The sequence below is a fragment of the Neomonachus schauinslandi genome, chromosome 14 (genome assembly GCF_002201575.2).
Source record: "Neomonachus schauinslandi chromosome 14, ASM220157v2, whole genome shotgun sequence".
NCBI lineage: Eukaryota > Metazoa > Chordata > Mammalia > Carnivora > Phocidae > Neomonachus > Neomonachus schauinslandi.
This window is the reverse complement of record NC_058416.1, coordinates 66,906,498-66,924,939: the sequence shown is the minus strand read 5'-3', so window position 1 is coordinate 66,924,939 and position 18,442 is coordinate 66,906,498. Positions and strand designations below refer to the sequence as shown.

General features: G+C 55.1%; 1 protein-coding gene across 1 annotated transcript; it reads right to left on the bottom strand.

Annotated features, from left to right (window-relative positions):
• Nucleotides 1-7,733: 7,733 nt before the first annotated feature.
• LRRC75B (leucine rich repeat containing 75B) lies at nucleotides 7,734-14,351 on the bottom strand. The gene is made up of 4 exons (XM_021687909.1): nucleotides 14,175-14,351; nucleotides 11,496-11,624; nucleotides 9,936-10,051; nucleotides 7,734-8,515 (listed from the first exon to the last, which is right to left on the bottom strand). Exons 1-4 carry the CDS (start codon nucleotides 14,349-14,351, stop codon nucleotides 7,990-7,992), a joined length of 948 nt encoding a protein of 315 aa, XP_021543584.1. The 3' UTR covers nucleotides 7,734-7,989.
• Between the last annotated feature and the right edge of the window lie 4,091 nt (nucleotides 14,352-18,442).

Below are 18,442 nucleotides of genomic sequence, written 5' to 3'. Positions count from 1 at the left end.
TATTAGAGAGAGAGAGAGCACAAGCAGGGAAGAGGGAGAAGCAGACTCCCTGCAGAGCAGGGAACCTGATGCGGACTCAATCCCAGGACCCCAGGATCATGACCTGAGCCAAAGGCAGCCACTTAAGCAATGAGCCACCCAGGTGCCCCTAAATAAATCTTCAAAAAAAAAAAAGCAGGACCTGCAACTTCTTACTAGACACATCACTAGAGGCAAGGGAAACAAAAGCAAAAATGAACTATTAAGACTTCATCAAGATAAAAGCTTCTGCACAAGGAAAGAAACAATCAACAAAACTAAAAGGCAACCTACGGAATGGGAGAAGATATCTGCAAATGACATATCTGATAAAGGGTTAGTATCTAAAATCGATAAAGAATTTATTAGGAGCGCCTGGGTGGCTCAATCAGTTGAGCTTCAGACTCTTAGTCTCAGCAACCATCAAGATCTCAGTTTTGTGAAAGAGCCCAAATGTTCATCGACTGATGAATGGATAAAGAAGATATGGTGTTATATGTAAGTGATGAATCACTAAGTTCTACTCCTGAAACCAATATTACACTATATTTTAACTAACTAGAATTTAAATAAAAATTTTAAAAAATTGAAAAGCAGAACCCACCTATATGCTACCTGTAAGAAACACACTTTAAAGACACAAATAGGTTATAAAAGTGAAACGATGGACAGAGATAATACCATTGGTAACAACTAATCAAAAGAAAGCTGCAGTAGCTATAGCTATATTAATATTAGACAAGTAGGTTTCAGAGCAAGAAATATTACCAGGGGGCTGCCTGGGTGCCTCAGTTGGTTAAGCGTCTGCCTTCGGCTCAGGTCATGATCCCAGGGTCCTGGGATCGAACCCCACATTGGGTTCCCTGCTCAGCGGGGAGTCTGCTTCTCCCTCTCCGTCTGCCCCTTCCCACCCCCATTTGTGCTCTCTCTTGCTCACTCTCAAAATAAATAAAATCTTGAAAAAAAAAAAAAGAAATATTACCAGGGATAATGGTCATTTCATAATGATGATAGGGTCAGTTAATCAAGGAGCCATAAGAATCTTAAACATTTATCCGCCTAATAATAAAGCTTCAAAATACATGATGCAAAAAATGCAACTAGAAATAGACAAATACCTTTACAGTCAGGGGTTTCAGTTCCCCTCTCAAAAATCAATAGCTCAAGTAGACAGAAAACCAGCAAGGATATAGTAGTCAACTTGATTTTGATTAACACTTAATAGAACCACCCAACAATAGCAGAATTCTCAAGTGACATTCTTCTCAAGTGCACACAGAACATTTACCAAAATTCAAAAGGCTTCAAAGCCATACTATGTTGTCTGACCACAAAGAAATTAAATTAGAAATCATTAGCAGAAAGATCCTTGGAAAATCTCGAAATAATTTGGAAACAAAATAACACACTTCTAAGTAATCCATGGATCAAAGAAGAAACCAAAAGAGAAATTAATATTTTGAACTGACTTTTATTTTATTTATTTTTTGAAGATTTTATTTATTTATTTGAGAGAAAGCGCTGAGCACGAGCTCATGCTCAAACATGAGCAGGGGGAGGAGCAGAGGGAGAGGGAGAAGAAGTCTCCCCACGAGCAGGAAGCCTGATGGTAGGACCCTGGGATCATGACCTGAGCCGAAACTTAACCAACTGAGCCACCCAGGCGCCCCATGACCTGACTTTTAAATGGAAACACAACATATCAGAATTTGTGGGATGCCACTAAAACAGAACTTGGTGGGATGGGGGAACAGGACATTTATAGCAGTAAACATATATATTAGAAAAAAAAGAAAGGCCTCAGATCAATGATCTCACCTATATTAATACCAGACAAGAAAATTATTTGAGAATCTAGAAAAAGGGGCACCTGGCTGGCTCAGTCAGTGGAGCACACGCCTCTTGATCTTGGGGTTGTGAGTTTGAGCCCCACGTTGGGTGTAGAGATTACTTACAAAAAATAAAAAATAAATTAAAAAAAAGAAGAGCCAATGAAACCTAAAGTAAGCAGAAGAAAGAGATCAAAGTGCATATCAATGAAATAGGAAACAGAAAGCCATAGAGAAAATCAGGATCATAAAATTGATAAACCTCTAGCCAGACTGATCAGGAAAAAAAAAAAAAAGACACAATTACCAGTCTCAGGAATGAGAGAGGTGACTACTACCAATTCCACAGATATTGAAAGGGAATATCATGAAAAATTTTATGCCAACAAATTCAACAACTCAGATGAATGGACAAATTCCTTAGAAGATCCAAAATACCAATACTTACGCAAGAAATACTAACCTGAAACTAACCTGAATAGTCCTATACCTATTAAGGAAACTGGAATTGTAGTTGAAAACCATCTACAAAGAGAACTCCAGGCCCATGTGCCTTCACTGAGAAAGTTTACCAAATATTTAAGGAAGAAATAATATCAATTCTCCTAAACTCTTCATAAAAAATTGAAGAGAAGGGAATAACTTCTCAACTCATTCTATGAGACCAGCATTACCCTGATAAGCGAAACCAGGCAGGCAAAGATATTATAAGAAAAGAAAACCATAATGAGATACTACTATCCAAAAGAAAAGGAAATATATGTTCATGTAAAACCTTGTACATGAATATTCATAGCAGCTGTATTTTAATAGCTAAACACTGGAAACAGCCCAAATGTCCATTGACAGGTGAATAAATGGTGGTACATCCAACCAATAAAATACGACTCAACAATTAAGAGGAACTACTGATATATGCCACATCGTGGGAGTCTCAAAATAATTATGCTGAGTGAAAGAAATATAAAAGAGTACACCCCGTATTCTTCCATATATCTAAACTTCCATATATCTAAAACTATTGAGGCGCCTAACTAGCTCAGTTGGAAGAGTGTGTGACTCTTGATCTCAGGGTCGTGAGTTCAAGCCCCACATTAGGCGTAGAGATTACCAAAAGAATAAATAAACTTAAAAAAAAGCAACAAAACCCTCTAGAAAATGCAAACTAATCTATAAGGAGAGCAAGCAGGTCAAAGACCCCCTGCTTGGAAGGGAGTGGGCAGAGAGGGGTAGGAAGGATGCATTATCAAGGGGCACACGGAAACTTCTGGAAATGACAGATATCTTTACTGTCTTGATTGTGGTGGTGGTTTCATGGCAGTCAGAATGTACCATATTGTACACTTTAAATTGTAACAGTTGTTGAGGCACCTGGCTGGCTCAGTTGGTTAAGTGTCTTGACTCTTGGTTTCTGCTCAGGTCATGATCTCATGGGTCGTGAGATTGAGATTGAGCCCCCTTTGGGCTTTGCACTCAGAGGGGCATCTGCTTGAAGATTCTCTCCCTCTGCCTCTCCTCCCACGTGCGCACACATGCAAGCACACACAAGCACCCACATGTGTTCTCTCTCTCTAAAAAATTTAAAATAAATAAATAAATCTAAAAAAAAATTGTAACACTTGTTATGTTCACTTTATTATTTCAGTTGTACTACAATGAAAGATTATACAATTCTGGGGGTGCCTGGGTGACTCAGTTGGTTAAGCGCCTGACTCTTGATTTCGGCTCAGGTCATGATTTCAGGGTCGTGAGATTGAGCCCAAAGTGGAGTTCCACACTCAGCTCCAAGTCTGATTGAGATTCTCTCTCTCTCTCCCTCTGCCCCCCCACTCTCTCTCTCTTGAAATAAATAAATCTTTTTTTTTTTTTTAAAGATTTTATTTATTTATTTGACAGAGAGAGACACAGCGAGAGAGGAAACACAAGCAGGGGCAGAGGGAGAGAGAGAAGCAGGCTTCCCACTGAGCAGGGAGCCCGGTGAGGGGCTCGATCCCAGGACCCTGGGACCATGACCTGAGCCTAAGGCAAACACTTAACGACTGAGCCACCCAGGTGCCCCGAAATAAATAAATCTTTTTAAAAAAAAATAAAGAAATAGGGACGCCTGGGTGGTTCAGTCAGTTAAGTGGCTGCCTCCGTTCAGGTCATGGTCCCAGGGTCTTGGGATCGAGTCCCGCATCGGGCTCCTTGCTCAGAGGGGACCCTGCCTCTACCTCTGCCTGCCGCTCTCCCTGCTTGTGCTCTCTCTCTCTCTCTCTCTGACAAATAAATACATAAAGTCTTTTTTAAAAAAAAATTTAAAAAATAGGGGCGCCTGGGTGGCTCAGTCGTTAAGCATCTGCCTTTGGCTCAGGTCATGATCCCAGGGTCCTGGGATCGAGCCCCGCATTGGGCTCCCCACTCGGCGGGAGGCCTGCTTCTCCCTCCCCCCGAAGCCTGCTTCTCCCTCTCCCACACCCCAGCTTGTGTTCCTGCTCTCGCTAACTCTCTCTCTCTGTCAAATAAATAAATAAAATCTTTAAAAAAAAATTAAAAAAATAAAAATACAATTTTAAAAAATTAAAATTGAAGTATACAGTTGGGAAAGGAAATCCTGGGTTTTGTTGATGATCGGCAACTATTTCTAAGAGGAAGAAGTTTGTTTTCCTTTCCCTCCAGAACCTAGAGAAAAACCTCTGTGCTGGGTTGATATCAACCACTGGTATCAGCTGCCAGAGATTTTGGATTTTCAAGACGAAGACTCAGCAGAGGCTGACATTTGCTGTAAACTCATATTGAAAGCACCTTATCTGGGCTCAAATATTCTCCCTTCTGGGACAGAAAAGAAGTCCCCAAGTGTTGGTCCCAGAGGTCCTGTGGATCACAGGTATCTTTCCTACACATCTCCCTTCAGTGCACTGAACATCCTGGCAAGGCGGGTTTAGGCTTGAGGAGGCTGATGCCCAGAGAGGTGAAGGTACGTGCAGTTGGCTGGGTTTCATTCAGTCTGATGAGTACTTCCGAACCCACTTCCCATCTGTCCCTTTCAATCCTGGAAGAGGGCAAGGCCTGGGTCCTCGCTGCTCCCCTCCCCACCCATTTTGCACACGAAGAAACAGGTCCAGGGAGGTCCTGATTGGTCTTGTGCTAGGGGGAGTGGGCTGAGGGTCTTTCCCACTGCAGGACACCTGCCATCAGAGCCCTGTGATGGTCTCCTGTGTCGAATGATGTCTTTGGCAGGGGCTTGCTCAAGAATTCCAGTGAATCCCCAGCCCCCAGGATGGCTGTAGCATCACAGACAAAGGCCTCCTGGCTCACATCCCGTCTCCTCCAGTTTTCTAGCTCTTTACCTTAGATCACTTAACCTCTCCCTGTTTCAGCTACTCACCTATAAGTGAGAAGAGAATTAAAGGAGTGTAAAGCCTTCAGAACAGTACCTAGCCCACTGAAAAGCTACAGGAGTACTCTCCAAATAAATAAAGGGCTTCAGCTCTGCCTAGTTCTGAAGGTTTGGGCTCCTGCCATTCCATCCAGGGGGCCCTGGGTGGGGGCCCCACTGATGCTGAAGAGTGCCTGCCCTGTGGGCTCCCCCCGCCCAACAGCAGGCACTTTCCAGACCTTGTCATGCTCTCTCCAGCAGGATAAGGGGAGGCTTGGTGTACTAGTTCCCAAGATGAAGGAACAGGCCCCGAGAGGACACTGCCAGTGGGTGACAGGGCTGCGACCAGGCCGCGCCTACCTGCCTCCAAGACGGGGCCTGGGCCAGACCCACCTGCTGCCTCTCGGGTCTGGAACTCAGGCTGGAGGCTACCTGGCGGGGGCTCTCTGCCCACCAGGCTTCACGGCACAAGCCCCCTCCTCCCGGAGTGTCCCTGCTTGTAGAGTAGCCGGTGGCTGCGAGGCCCTGACAGGAGGGCCTGTGAAGGGGCTGTGGACACCTGCCTGGCAACAAGGCCAACCCTCTTCTCTTGAGCGGGTTTATGCTCGAGCTCAACTATTGCATCGCGTGCCTCCATCTGAGAGGCGGGGAGATTGAGACCAGCTGCTGCCGCCTGAATTCTCCCAGAGCTCGCCGGGTGACACCCCGCTCAGGCTGTCACACCATTCTGGTAGGAGTCTCTCGCAGCAGCGACATTCAAGGTTTGTGGGCTGGATTGGGGCCAGTGGTGGGCAGGGAGCGAGGGGAGCAGGAGGGCTGGGGGAGCAGGAGGGCTGGGGGAGCAGGAGGGCTGGGGGGAGCAGAGAGCTTGGCATTTCTCCAGCAAAGAATCACAGGAGAACACTACTTCTTGCCTGTGATGGACTTATCAGCCTGCCCAGTGCAAGGCTGGTTTCCCCATCTTTCTCCTCTCTGCCGGCCTCCTTCACCCCCCACCCTGCTTTGCCTTGCTCCAGGGAGCCTGAGCCCCTTGCTCCGGAGTGAGGGCACCGGAGACACTTCTGTGGCTCCCAAGCCAATGGTCAGGCCCATGTCTTTAAAACAAGGATGACCGAGAGGGTCAGGACCCCAGGATGGTGGGTTGAGAGCTGGAAGGAACTATGGAGAGCCAGCCCTATTTAATACAGAGGAAAAAGGAGAGACCCAAGGCCGGGAGAGAGGAGGCCATGGCCAGGTCCCAACAGCAAGTCAGGAGCAGAGAGCTGGGCTGAACCTGGTGTTATTCACACCCTTCCCACCACATCCAGATAAGGGTTCCTCCAAAAGCAGCCAGGCTGGCGGGGGCCTGCCCTCGGGGTGGGCAGGCAGCAGCCGAGAGGGAGCTCTTTTCCTCCCCACCTCCTGCCTGGTCCTGGAACCCAGCACCATGCCGTCCTCACCCTTCTTGACCATCTCCTTTCTGGCCCAAGAGGCTGTTGTATATCTGGCCAGGCTGGAATCCGTGCTGACTCATGGTCCCCTGTGGGCCCAAATGTGCAGGAAGGTCAGCTGGTGGGCCTGGGTACGTAGGCCCAGGGGTGAGCTCCATCTTCTCTTTGGCCCAGCGGGCTTCTCTCTGCCACCAGGTCTCTCCTCATCCATGAGGATCCCCACTGCCCCAGACCTGACCTGGCTCTGCATGGGAGACTTAGGCTGCTGGCTTCCCCACTCTGGGCCTCAGTTTCCCGCCCCCGGACATCTTTAAATGCCTTCCTTGTCTTTGCCCTGCCCAACACCTAGTTGGGCTGTACTCCAGCTCTCCACACAAGGCTGGGGTGGGAGGGGCAACCATGACTTTAGGCTTCTGATCTGGAGCCTGCCCTGATGGCCCTTAGGGGGATGGGAGATAGCCCCCTGCTGGGTACAGGCTACCCCTGGGGCAGCCCTAGGAATGCTCCACCCCCAACTACCCGCTGCTGGATGTGCCCAAGTCCACCTCCTGCATGCTTTTTTGGGGTCCACCAGAGGGAAGGACTGTGCACGTGGGCCTTCAGGGCCTGGAGGGAACACACAAGCTCTTTGTCTCTGGTCGGAGGTATCTCCTAACCCCGTGGAGTTGCCCACTAAGTACAGGGAGCCTGGGGGCGTGGGTACTAGGGGTGGTGGGCAGCACTTGCTCTGTGGGCGATGAACCTTGCCTCCTGTCAGCACAGTCTTGTCCCCAGTCCAAGGGGTCCTGGGCTCAGGCACAAGATTACTGTGGGGCTCCATTCTGAGCTTTGCCCCTCTGTGGCCTCCCAACCTACTCCTCTCCAAGCCCAACCCAGATGTGAAGGTCAGGTCCCTGGCAGCCTCCTCTAACTCCCCAGCGCACAGGTGGACCCAACCCCACACCTTGGTGTCTGACCAGGGAGCACCTGGGGGATGTCAGTGTGAGCTTGGTCCCTCCCTTTCAGGTCGACAGCATCCTTGAATCTTTGACCACCCCTCCTCCCCACCCCAAAAGCAGGGCTGGCGCTCAGTGGCCCTGAGGTCCACGGTGCAGAAAGGCTGAGGCAGAGCAGGACATCACCGTTTACTGTGGGATCGGCACAGCAGGTGCCGGGCGCTTCCTGCCGAGGGAAGCCTGACAGTCCATCCTGGGTTGACCATCTGGACTCTGGTGAACCCCTTCTCCTTCCATCCCCTTCATCCCAGGCTGCGCATTTACACTGGATTTCTGGGGGCCTGGAGGGCCTCCATCATCCCCCATGCCATGTGCCTAGGAGCATCGGCACTCAGGCAGGAGCCAGGGTGGGTGGCGGGTCACCTCGTGCAGCAGGCCTGGGGCTCAGACCCTGGCCCAGCGGCTGCAGAGCCCCAGGTGGATGCAGCAGAGGTGGCCCCAGCCACGCCGCCCTCAGGCTCAAGGTCCAGGCCCTCGTAGATGGTGGGGAGTGAGGTGCGCTGGCTGAGCCGCCGGCGCAGGCCGACCAGCAGGGGCTGGGGCAGGGAGGTCACGTCCACATTGTTGCCCAGGTCCACCCAGGCCAGCGCGGGGAACTTGGCGGAGTCCTTGACGGCCTCAGTGAGCTCGCGAGCAGTGGCCCTCGTCAGCCTGTTGCCGTTGAGCAGGAGCTGGGTGAGGTGGGGCAGCGTCCAGAGGCTGGGCAGCATCAGGCACAGCAGCTCGTCGCTCAGCCCCGTGAAGCTCAGGTCCAGCACCGTGAGCCCGGCTCCCTGGCTTCCCAGGTAGCGCATGATGTGCCGCACATCCCTCGTGGACAGCAGAATCCCCGAAAGGTTCACGGTCTCCCCCGCCAGCTGAGTCATCTGGAGGCTGCTCTTGAGGCTGTGGGAAGGTGGCAGGCAAGGATGGACTGAGCAAGGGTCCATGGCCCAGGCAGGTCCCCACTGGCTGCAGATAGTGACCTGTCAGGGCAGCCCGCGGTAGTAGCGGGACCCAGGCCCTACAGTCAGGCCATGCTACTTTCTAGATGGGTGGCCATGGGCAATTCTTGGAACCCCTCTGAGCCTCATTTTCTCCTTTGGTGAAAAGGGGACCTGGCTGTTGTGAGGAATAACATGTGTTAAGCTTCCCCGAGCCATTATTATAAAAACCTACTGCATGCCTGGCGTGGCTACACCTGTTACATCTAGAGTAAGAATGATTATCCCATTCTGCTGAGGAGCAAATGACGCTCAGAGAGGTGACAGGACTCTTGCATGGTCCCACACCGCTAAGAGGGAAGCCAGGTCTTCAAATTGAGGTGCTCTGACTCCTGAGCCCACACCTCCTCCAAGGTTGACCCTTTGTGGGTACAGATAGATGTTCCTATGAGGGTGACACGGTATCAGGCTGGTCCCCCCGGCTTTGGGGGCTAGAGAGGGGACAGGCCCAGAGTAGCAAGAGGGGATGTGTTGGGAGGTGTAGGGGTGGGCTGTTGGGAGGTGAAGGGCCCCCTGTGTTCTAAGCTGGAAAGGAAGTTTAGGGACCGAGAAGGGACCCCCACCACCCCTGGAGCCCCCTCTAGGTCTCTCCTGTCATTTGAACATGGCCGTACTATGCATATAGGCAGTGTGACCACCTCCAGGGCCCTCACCCACTGTGGCAGGGAACAACCCCATGGGCTCTGGGCTCATTGAGAACCACCAGGCTCAAAGGATGGGGGAGCAAGTAGAGGAGAGCTCTGGGGCTGTGGTTCTGGGTCTGTGGTCTGGACCTGGTTGTCTGCAGCCAGTCCCCGGGCTGTCTGGCCGCGGAGCTGTGATGGAGTGACTGGGAGGGGGACCCCATGGCAGAGCAAGCTCTCAGGCTGGCTGTGGAGGCCTTGGCTTCAGGCAGCCTGGCAAAGGCTTTTCAAAGAGCTGTAGGAAAATCAGGGCAGGGTGTGGCCTTGGGCAAGCCACTTTGCCTCTCCCAACCTCAGTTTCCTTTCCTGTAAAACTGGAATCATGTCCCAGAATCTGTCTCCCTCCATAGCGTGTTGTGAGGATTCAGCAGACGTCTGCTGAGGTCATCTTGGCCCGGATCAGGGCCAGGCCCTGTGATAGGCCAGGGATTGAGGGGCAAGCGAACGGCAGGAGGCAGGTCACACAGAGGGTGCAGCTTGGCTTGGGGAGCATTCCAGGGCTGTGGTGCAGACAAGAGTGAGGGGCTCACAGGGTAGGGTTTCAGGCACCAGCCTCTTGCTGAGCTGCCTCTCCATGCCAGCCTAGGAAGGGACCCTCAGGGGCCACGAGGTGGGGCTGGGGCTATAGGCTCCCCTTACCAGCTCTGGGTCTTCCTCCGGGGCAGGCTGGACCCCCGCTGCCGCTTGGAGTGAGGGGTGAGGTGGTAGATTAGCTGCCGGCAGATCTTATCCGAGGACTTCCAGAGCTCATAGTCCTGTTGAGGGGCGGCGTTGTCAGGGTGAGGCTGAGCCCCTCCCATCCCCCTCTGGGCCTTGGGGATCCAAGTGTGTGGCCCAGCACATGATTCATCATGGATCACTGAGCTGCCCACTAGCCTCCCCCTCTCACCCCCCACCCTGGCTGTAGCCTGGCACAGAGCCAGGGGAGGCTGCCCGCTGGTAACTGGACAGGCTGGTCTGAGGCCCGCAGTGCTCGGCGGGAGGAGGCCTAGACAATGGGCCCTTGTTCCCTGTCCTCAGGCCCAAGGCCAGTGTCCCAGGCTATCAGCCGGCTCCCTGCCCACCCTCAGCGCTCCCCGGGGACTCGCCACAAGGGGAGGCAGAACCAGGCCCCTCCAGGGAACCCTGCTCCACTGACGCCACCCCCAGGGAATAGAAACAAGCCAGGTCAGCATGCTCTTCTTCCTCTCACTCTCCAAGCTAGACTGCCAGTAGGGCCTGGGTCTGGGCTGCCAGATCTGGGAGGGTTCATGCATTACAGCACCGCCACCTGGCTCTCTCCTGGGCCTACGCGGGCCCTCGTAGAGACCTAGCTCGGGTGGAAAAACAGGGATGCTCTGCTTTCCACAAAGCTGGCCCTGTGCAACCTCCACTACCCAGCACATTCTTTGCCCTGTTCCCCTGTTAACAGTGTGTACGCACAGTGGCAACAAGCCCTGGCAGTCACTGTGTGGCTCTAGGCTAGCCTCAGGATCCTCGGTGATGTCTGCATATAAGTGTAGGAGTTCGGGGCTGGCCGGGCCCATAGTGGGCACCACTGTTTCACACAGGGACTCACTGTGACAAAGGGATGGGGGCTGGGGGCTGATGGCTGTGTCAGGAGCACAGCACCTTCAATGTTCATGGCCGGATGTCTGCAGGTGCCACCAGAGTGGAGTTTGGAGCAGATGTGGCGGCTTGGGAGGGGCGGAGGGGGGGGGGGAATGGAGGCCCCAGGTGACAGACGCCAATTCAACATGAGGAGGGATTTGCTGGTGGCTCACACTGCTATGGGAAGCAGTGAGCACTTGTCCCCAAGTGTATCCATACAGGATGGGGACATGCGGACAGGGTTTCCAGCTGAGGGCGGCTCTCTTCTGGCCCCAGGAGCTCAGAGGCTGGGAGTTTGGTTCCGTCAGCAGATTTGTCAGAACATTCTATGTCCCGCAGGGTCCCTGTATGACTTCCTGCCTGGATCCTGGGTCCTGGCGCAGAGGAAGCAGGTCTACCCAACACATGACTTTTCAGGTGTAGGAAAGCACAGCTCACATGTGTTCCTAGTACACTGAAGCTGACGCCGGGTCCCAGTGAGGGACATTGATCTGCTTAAGGCCTCGAAGCAAGCCGGATGAGAATGAGGCTCCTAGCTCCCAGCCCTGGGCGTTCCTGGTCCCTGTCAGCTGCATTGCCCAGCCTGAGGTCCATGTCTACTGGCCTCACCGTCTTGGGGCACTGCAGGTCCCGGGCCAGGTTCACAAGCAGGTCATGGGAGATGGGGTCCACCAGATTGAGGAAGGCCACATTCCTGTAGAGGATGTCGGTGAGGAGGGTCCCCTCGAGGCCCAGGTCCTGTGGGTGGTGAGGAGAGTTGAGTGAGCCAGGAGTTGGGCTCTCCCTTCTCCAGGCCCCCAAACAAGCCAGCCCCTCACGTCTGTTCCCCTCTCTCTGTCTCCCTCCCGGATGCTTCCAGGCGGCAATGGGCCAACTGTCCAGAGGCAAGTGGACCCTTTGGATGAGGAGAGTGTCAGTGCATTGGGGGCTTCAGGGAGGTGATAAGTAGGTTCCCAAACCCTTAGACTGGTTCCCTGGAGGCAAAACATGGTACTGTGACACCTGCCTCCGCTGGGGTTGGGCTTATCTGGAGGGTTCTCTGGGGGGCTCCTCCGATGACCCCCCCCCAATGCTGCTGTCCTCCAGCATTCCTTCGGGGCCATTTGCCTCTCTTCCATTTATTCCTGAGCTCTCCTGAGTTCTGGCCACCATCTGTTTGCTGACAGGTCCGGGCCCCTTTTGTAGGCCTGGGCCCCCTTCTCAGCTCAGATGTCCCAAAGGCAGCTTAGACTGGGTGTGTTCACCTCCTGCCGTGAAGCGCGTCTCACCTCCTGTGCCCCATAGTAAAGGGCATCGCCATCCCCATCTTCCCAGCACTCAGGCAGGGGCCCAGAACCACCCTGCACTCTTCCCTCACCCGTCTCTGCCCAGCTCTCCCTCCCCACTGCTCCAGGAGTTTCAGGCCTCTCTCCCTAACAGCCTCCTCCCGGGCCTGTCGACCTCCCAACACCCATCTATTCCCACCCTTGGGCTGCCAGAGCCAGCTCCAGGAAACACACACCTAAACTTGACCCTTAACCCCTTTGGTGGAGACCAAATGCTCTCGTTGTGTAACACTAGAGACTCATGAGCGGCCTGGCCTTCCCACCCTCCCCAGCCCACCAGCCTCTCTCCAGCCTCCAGGTCTCCCACCCCTCACAGAGACCTCACCATCGGGCCCCTGGCCTGCCCTTCAGTCCTTGGGCTTCTCCTCCTGTTATTCCCACAGGCCTGGTGTGGCACTGAACACCCTTTTAGAGATTATACTGACAAGCTGATGGGGCAGGCACAGCCAGGAGGGGCCTCCAGACCCCTGGGCCCTCCCCAAGCCAGAGAGTGACGCGGTCTGTGCGCAAGCCCCCTGTGTACAGGAAGATAGGCCAAGCGGGAATGCCCAAGGGCCATAACTGCAGAGTCCCTGTGGCTTGTGGGGCAGGACAGCCCCCTCTTTGGTTGGGAATCCTGACCTCTGAGACACAAGGGGGCAACATAGCTGGTTTCCCAGCTAAAAAAAAAAAAAAAATGTCCCGCTGGTGCTTGGGCTCCAGATGCCCTCCCAGACAAAGATCTGTACCTCTGGATGGTCTAGCTGATTTGGTGCTGCTTTGCTGTTTGCATTTTAAACACCATTCAAGTTACAAATGCCAGCTAGGGAGGATCCAGAAGAGAGGGCTAGCTGGTGAGCCTGGGCTGACCCAGACAGGGCCCCAGACACAGCCAGCCTTCTGCTGGTCTGGACAGCTCCTCTTAAAGGGCCAGCCCCACCTTTCCAGCCCTGTCAGCCTAGAGAAAGGAAACCCAGTGCAGCAGGGAGCGGGGCTGGGAGACTAGAGGTTGGGCTCCGGCCTCCGCTGCCCCCCAGTCTGCTCTGTGGTCATAGGCTCACCACTGTTCTCCAAGCCTCAGTTTCCCTTCTCTAATCATCCACCTGCAGGCCAAACACCTGCGTGGCTGATTTCAGATTCCTGGACGGGGCAGGTTGTGGTGGCAGCTGCTGTGGGTGATGGGGACATGGCCAGAGAGGGAAGTGGCTTGCCCAGTGGTGATGCTGGGACCAGAACCCATGTCTCCTAGGGCACCCCGGGCTGGCTCCGGTACCTGGTGTGTGTGAGACCAGAGGCGCACTGCCCCCCCCACCCCCCCAGTCCAGATGTGGTGTTGTGATGTACAGATGCCAGGTGTATGTACTCAGTGGGTGTGATTTGCCTGTTAGGAGGATGGGTGATGTGAGTTGTAGCTGCTATAGGCTCATGGTGGGTCGCACTGGCTGACCAGCTGGGCTGTCACTTCCCACGGTCCTCTCTCCAGGCTCCTGTGCAGTGCCTCCCTTCACCCTGGAGGAGCCAGGATCTGTCCTTTTCCTCTTGCCCCGCAGTATAAGATATCGTCCCCCTCCCACCACTCCCTTGCCGCTCCTCCCTTCTCCCGCCAAGGCCTGAATCTGGGTCCTTAGCTCCAGGCTTGGGGCACCCTCAACACACACAACTGACCTCTCAAACCCCAGAGAGGTGGACACCGTCGCGGCCCCCTCCTCCGCACTCACAGCCCCCACCCCACCCCGCAGCCTCGCGGGCCTTCGCTCTAGCCGATTGCTTTCCGTCCCTCGCCCTCTCGCCCAGACAAGCCCCTTCAGCCAGTCGTACCCTCCCCTCGGAACCCTGCCGGCCCGCGCGCCCGTCCGGGGCCAGCCCTGCCTCCCGCGCCCCGGGCCAGCTCCGCAGCACCTCCCGGCCCCTTCCAGGCCCGCAGCCCGCGGCTCCCGGCCCCTCCCCGGCCTCCAGCCCCGGGCCGGCCCGCTCCTTCTCTCGCCTGGCGCAGGAGGCGCAGCAGCTGCCGGGCGCGCTCGGGCCGCCGCTCGCGGAGCGTGGACTGGATCTCGCGGAGCCAGCGCACCCGGCGCTCATAGGGCGCGGGCCCGCACCCCGCCGCCGCCCCGGCTTCCGAGCCCGCCTCGGGTCCGGTCCGCCGGCCCAGCCGCGCCCCCATGGTCGCTGAGCTGCGGGCACGGAGCTGGAAGGGAGTCCCGGCCGTCTGCGCCCCGCCCCCGGCCCCGCCCCGCCCCGGCCGGGGCTGCACCGGTGGGGGGCGCGGGATCTGGGGGTGCGCGCCCGGTCGGGGCCGCCGCGGTGGAAGGGGGGGTCCTGCTGGGGGCCCCGGAGCTCCCAAACACTCGGTTCGGGAGGTCTCGCTAGTAGAGGCCCCGGCCCGCGCTAGACTGGGCTCTGGAGCTCTGTCGCCAGGGCCTGGAGCCGTTGGGGGAGACGCTGAGCCAGGGCCGGACGAGGTGGCGCTTGGCCATGGCCTCTGGCTGGCTGACAGTGGAACAGTGGCTTTGGTGGTGCAAAAGAGCACTGGACTCGGAGTCAGGCCGGGCGTGTGGGGATTCCGGTGCCAGCCTTAGGCAGTGCCATCACCTGCCTTCAGGACTTTCCCGGGCAGTGGGCAATTAATTGTAGTATGACCCGTCCACCTGCATAGATGTTCCTGCTTGACAAATATTTACTGCCCCTCCCTGCCTGGCTGGGGGCAGGCCGGGGCAGCCTAGGTGGTTCGGGCTCCCTCTGATCCAGGCCTGGCAGATTTCTGGGATGAAGAGTGCTGGTTAACCCTAGGGCTAGCTCTGGGCAGGCTGGCCAGCAGGTCAGTTGCACCTGTCCCAGGCTTCCTTCTTCCAGCTTGACAGGGGTGGGGAGGCAGTGTGAGGAGGGGGAGCCCTGGCTCCTCCAGGGATCAAGTTTGAGCTAGGGACCCACCGCAGCTCTAGGGGCCTACTTGGGGGCCTGCTGTCCCCTGCAGGCCCCCCTCCCAGCTCTGGGCCCTCACATTCCCTGGGTAGGGGACATTTGGAGCACTAGCCTCCAGATCCCCAACTCCCACAGCCCAGAGGGTGTGTCCAGCCTATGAGGACAGTGGGCCTGGGCACCAGTGCAGGAGGGGTGAGCACAGACAGGGGGTGTGTGGGGTAAGGGGTGGCCATCAGAGGGCACATGGTAAGTGAGGGCAGATGCAGGTTCCTCTTTTGGGTTAAGTATTGCCCTCCAGGAGTGTGTCTGGGGACAGGGTGCTGGGCACTGTGGTCCCCCAGGGCTGAGCCCCTGATTTAAGACAGAGGACAGCTTAGTGTCCTTGTCACTTGACCATCCACTGAACCCTGACCCCTGTTGTTGCCTGCTTGGACACCCCCATTGGGACTCCTGGGGCCTTTCTATCCTGGGCCCCCTTCTCCCCTGCCATCCGCCAGCTGGACCTAGCAGCCTCCACTACCCCCCTCTGTAGTCAGCATTGTCCTGGGGCCACCTTGGCACCACAGGTTTCCTTCCTGGCAAACCTGCATGACCGCTTGGCTTGCCTTCCTCCAGGGCCCAGGCGCTGTCGCTGACCTGACGTGGTGGTGACGGGACCAGAGACTTACGCAGCAGCCCCTTGCCCCAGGGACCTCTCAGACCCCTGTCCAGAGCTGGCAGCCTGGTAAGAACCCCCTCCCTCTCCTCTACATCCTCAGGGCTGGAGCCAAAACTGGGCTGTCTCCCAAATCCTGACCATATCCTTCCAGAGGCCGAGCCAGGCTTGGACATTGTCCCCTCAAACATGAGAAGGCCGAGGTGGGGGTCCAGGGGGGTGGGGAGGTAGGGTCGAGCTTGGTTGTCACGGAGGGGGCAACCCAGGCAGTGGCATGCAGGGGTGCTCAGAGTTGTAGTCCTGTGGAAAGCAGAGAACTACCCCCCAGCCCCACACCCCTCAGGTCCTACCCCACCCTCTGTGTTCTTGGCTGAGAGATTCCTGGAGGACATTTTCCCAGAAAAAGAGGGAGGTGGCGTCTGGGCCTGGATCCCTGGATGGGCCTCCCTCTGCCTCCTGTGGGGGTGGTTAGGTTGAGTTGGCTCTTAGGGAGTGTTTCGGGCCTAACCTGAATTGGGTAGGAGGCCCCAGAGACAGAGCTGTGCCCTCAGGAGTGGGGGGCATCATTCCTCCTTACTAGTCTCCGTGTATATTTAAGTAAAGGCCACTGGCCTCTCTCCCTGAAGTTGCCTTGCTCTGTAGATCTGTGTCTGTGGAGACCCTCTTTGGTGGATGGGTTGGGGGTGGAGGGGGCAGCGGTGTGTTCTGATTGCCCCCCCAGCCGCTAGGGCTGATAGGGTTCAGCGGCTTGTATCAGGCCCCTGGACAGCCAGTGAGGGGGGAAGTTGGGGAGCCAGAGAGTCAGGTGCGAGGGACACAGCTGGACCCCAGGCCTTGCTGGGGACACATCCTGGGCCCCAGGTGGGGCCTGCCAGGAGACAAGCAGCAGTGCCAGTCACATCTTTGGCTTCCCACGCTCTTGGCCACCCCATGTGGTGACAGGGAGCTGGAGTGACAGGGAACCAAGGTCCAGATGACCCAGAAGAAGGGGAGAAGGGTGTGGCTGTGGCTGGAACTGGACCTGCCCCACCTTTGGGCCTCTTCTCTATCCACCCAGTGGGATAGTCTAAGCCCCAGTACCTGCAAGGTTTATGGTACCTCAGCGAGGAGCCAGGTGACAATGAGCCTTCTGGCAGCCACTCCCGAGAAGGATGCAGGATGGTTTGGGAACTCACTAGGAGGACAGAAGCAGACAGACACTCAATGGAAACAGTTTCTCTTGGAGCTGGCTCTATAGGGATGTGCTGTAAGCCTGCCGCAGGGCCAGGAATCTCCATGGGGGGTAGGGTCACAGATGTAGGCTCGGGACTGATTAGAATCGCCTGGACCTGTCCTTTTTAGGGCGTACGAACATAGGCAAAGTAGGTAGCTGTGTTAGTTTTCTGTGGCTGTCATAACAAATTATCACAAACTTGGTGGCTTAAACAACAAACGTATTCCCTCACAGTTCTGGAGACTGGAAGTCAGAAATCAAGGTGTTGGCAGGGCTGCCCTACCTCTGAAGGCTCTAGGGAAGACTCTTCCTTTGCTTTTTCCTAGCTTCTGGCGGTTGCTGGCATCCTTGGCATTCCTTGGTTTCCATCTCCATCACTGCCACCCGGGCCTGTGTTGTCACCTGGCTTTCTTATCTGTGTCCGTGTGTCTCTCCTCACATGACGTTCCTTTTTTTTTTTTTAAGATTTATTTATTTAGGGATGCCTGGGTGGCTCAGTCAGTTAAGCGTCTGCCTTCGGCTCAGGTCATGATCCCAGGGTCCTCGGATCGAGCCCCGCATCAGGTTCCCTGCTCAACGGGGAATCTGCTTCTCCCTCTCCCGCTCCCTTTGCTTGTGCTCTCTCTCTCTCTGTCAAATAAATAAATAAAATTAAAAAAAAAAAAAAGATCGGGGCGCCTGGGTGGCTCAGTTGATTAAATGGCTGCCTCCGGCTCAGGTCATGATCCCAGGGTCCTGGGATCGAGCCCCACGTCCGGCTCCCTGCTCAGTGGGAAGCCTGCTTCTCCTTCTCCCTCTGCCTGTGCTCTGCCTACTTGTGCTCTCTCTCTAGCTCTCTGTTAAATAAATAAATAAAATCTTTTAAAATTAAATAAATAAATAAATAAAATAAAATAAAATAAAAGATTTATTTATTTGAGAGACAGAGAGAGAGGAGGGGGGCGCAGAGGGAGAGGGAGAGAGTCTCGAGCAGACTCCCCACCGAGCTCAGAGCCCGGCTGGCCTGATCCCACGATCTGGAGATCACAACCAAGCTAAAGCCAAGAGTTGGCCGCTCAACCGCCTGCACCACCCAGGCGCCCCCTCTTCACATGGCCTTTTTTTTTTTTTAAGATTTTTTATTTACTCATTTGAGAGAGAGAGAGAGGGCAAGCCAAGCAGGAGCAGAAGCTGGGCGGAGGGTCAGAGGGAGAGGGAGAAGCAGGCTCCCCGCTGAGCAGGGAGCCTGATGCGGGGCTCGATCCCAGGACCCCGAGACAACGACCCGAGCCGAAGGCAGATGCTCAACTGACTGAGCCACCCAGCTGCCCCCTCACATGGCCTTCTTATCAGAACGCTGGTTATTGGATTTAGGGCCCACGCTAACGACATCTACAAAGACTCTATTCCCGGATAAGGTCACTTTCAGAGCTCCCGGATGGATATGAATTTGGGGGGATGCTGTTCAAGTCACTATGGTAGCTTC

Coding starts and splice junctions, on each gene's coding strand:
- LRRC75B (XM_021687909.1), bottom strand. CDS start 14,351: ATGGGGGCGCGGCTGGGCCGGCGGACCGGACCCGAGGCGGGCTCGGAA. Junction 11,625..14,174: donor TGCTGCGCCTCCTGCGCCAG/GCGAGAGAAGGA, acceptor CACCACCCACAG/GACCTGGGCCTCGAGGGGAC. Junction 10,052..11,495: donor ACCTGCAGTGCCCCAAGACG/GTGAGGCCAGTA, acceptor GCCCCTCAACAG/GACTATGAGCTCTGGAAGTC.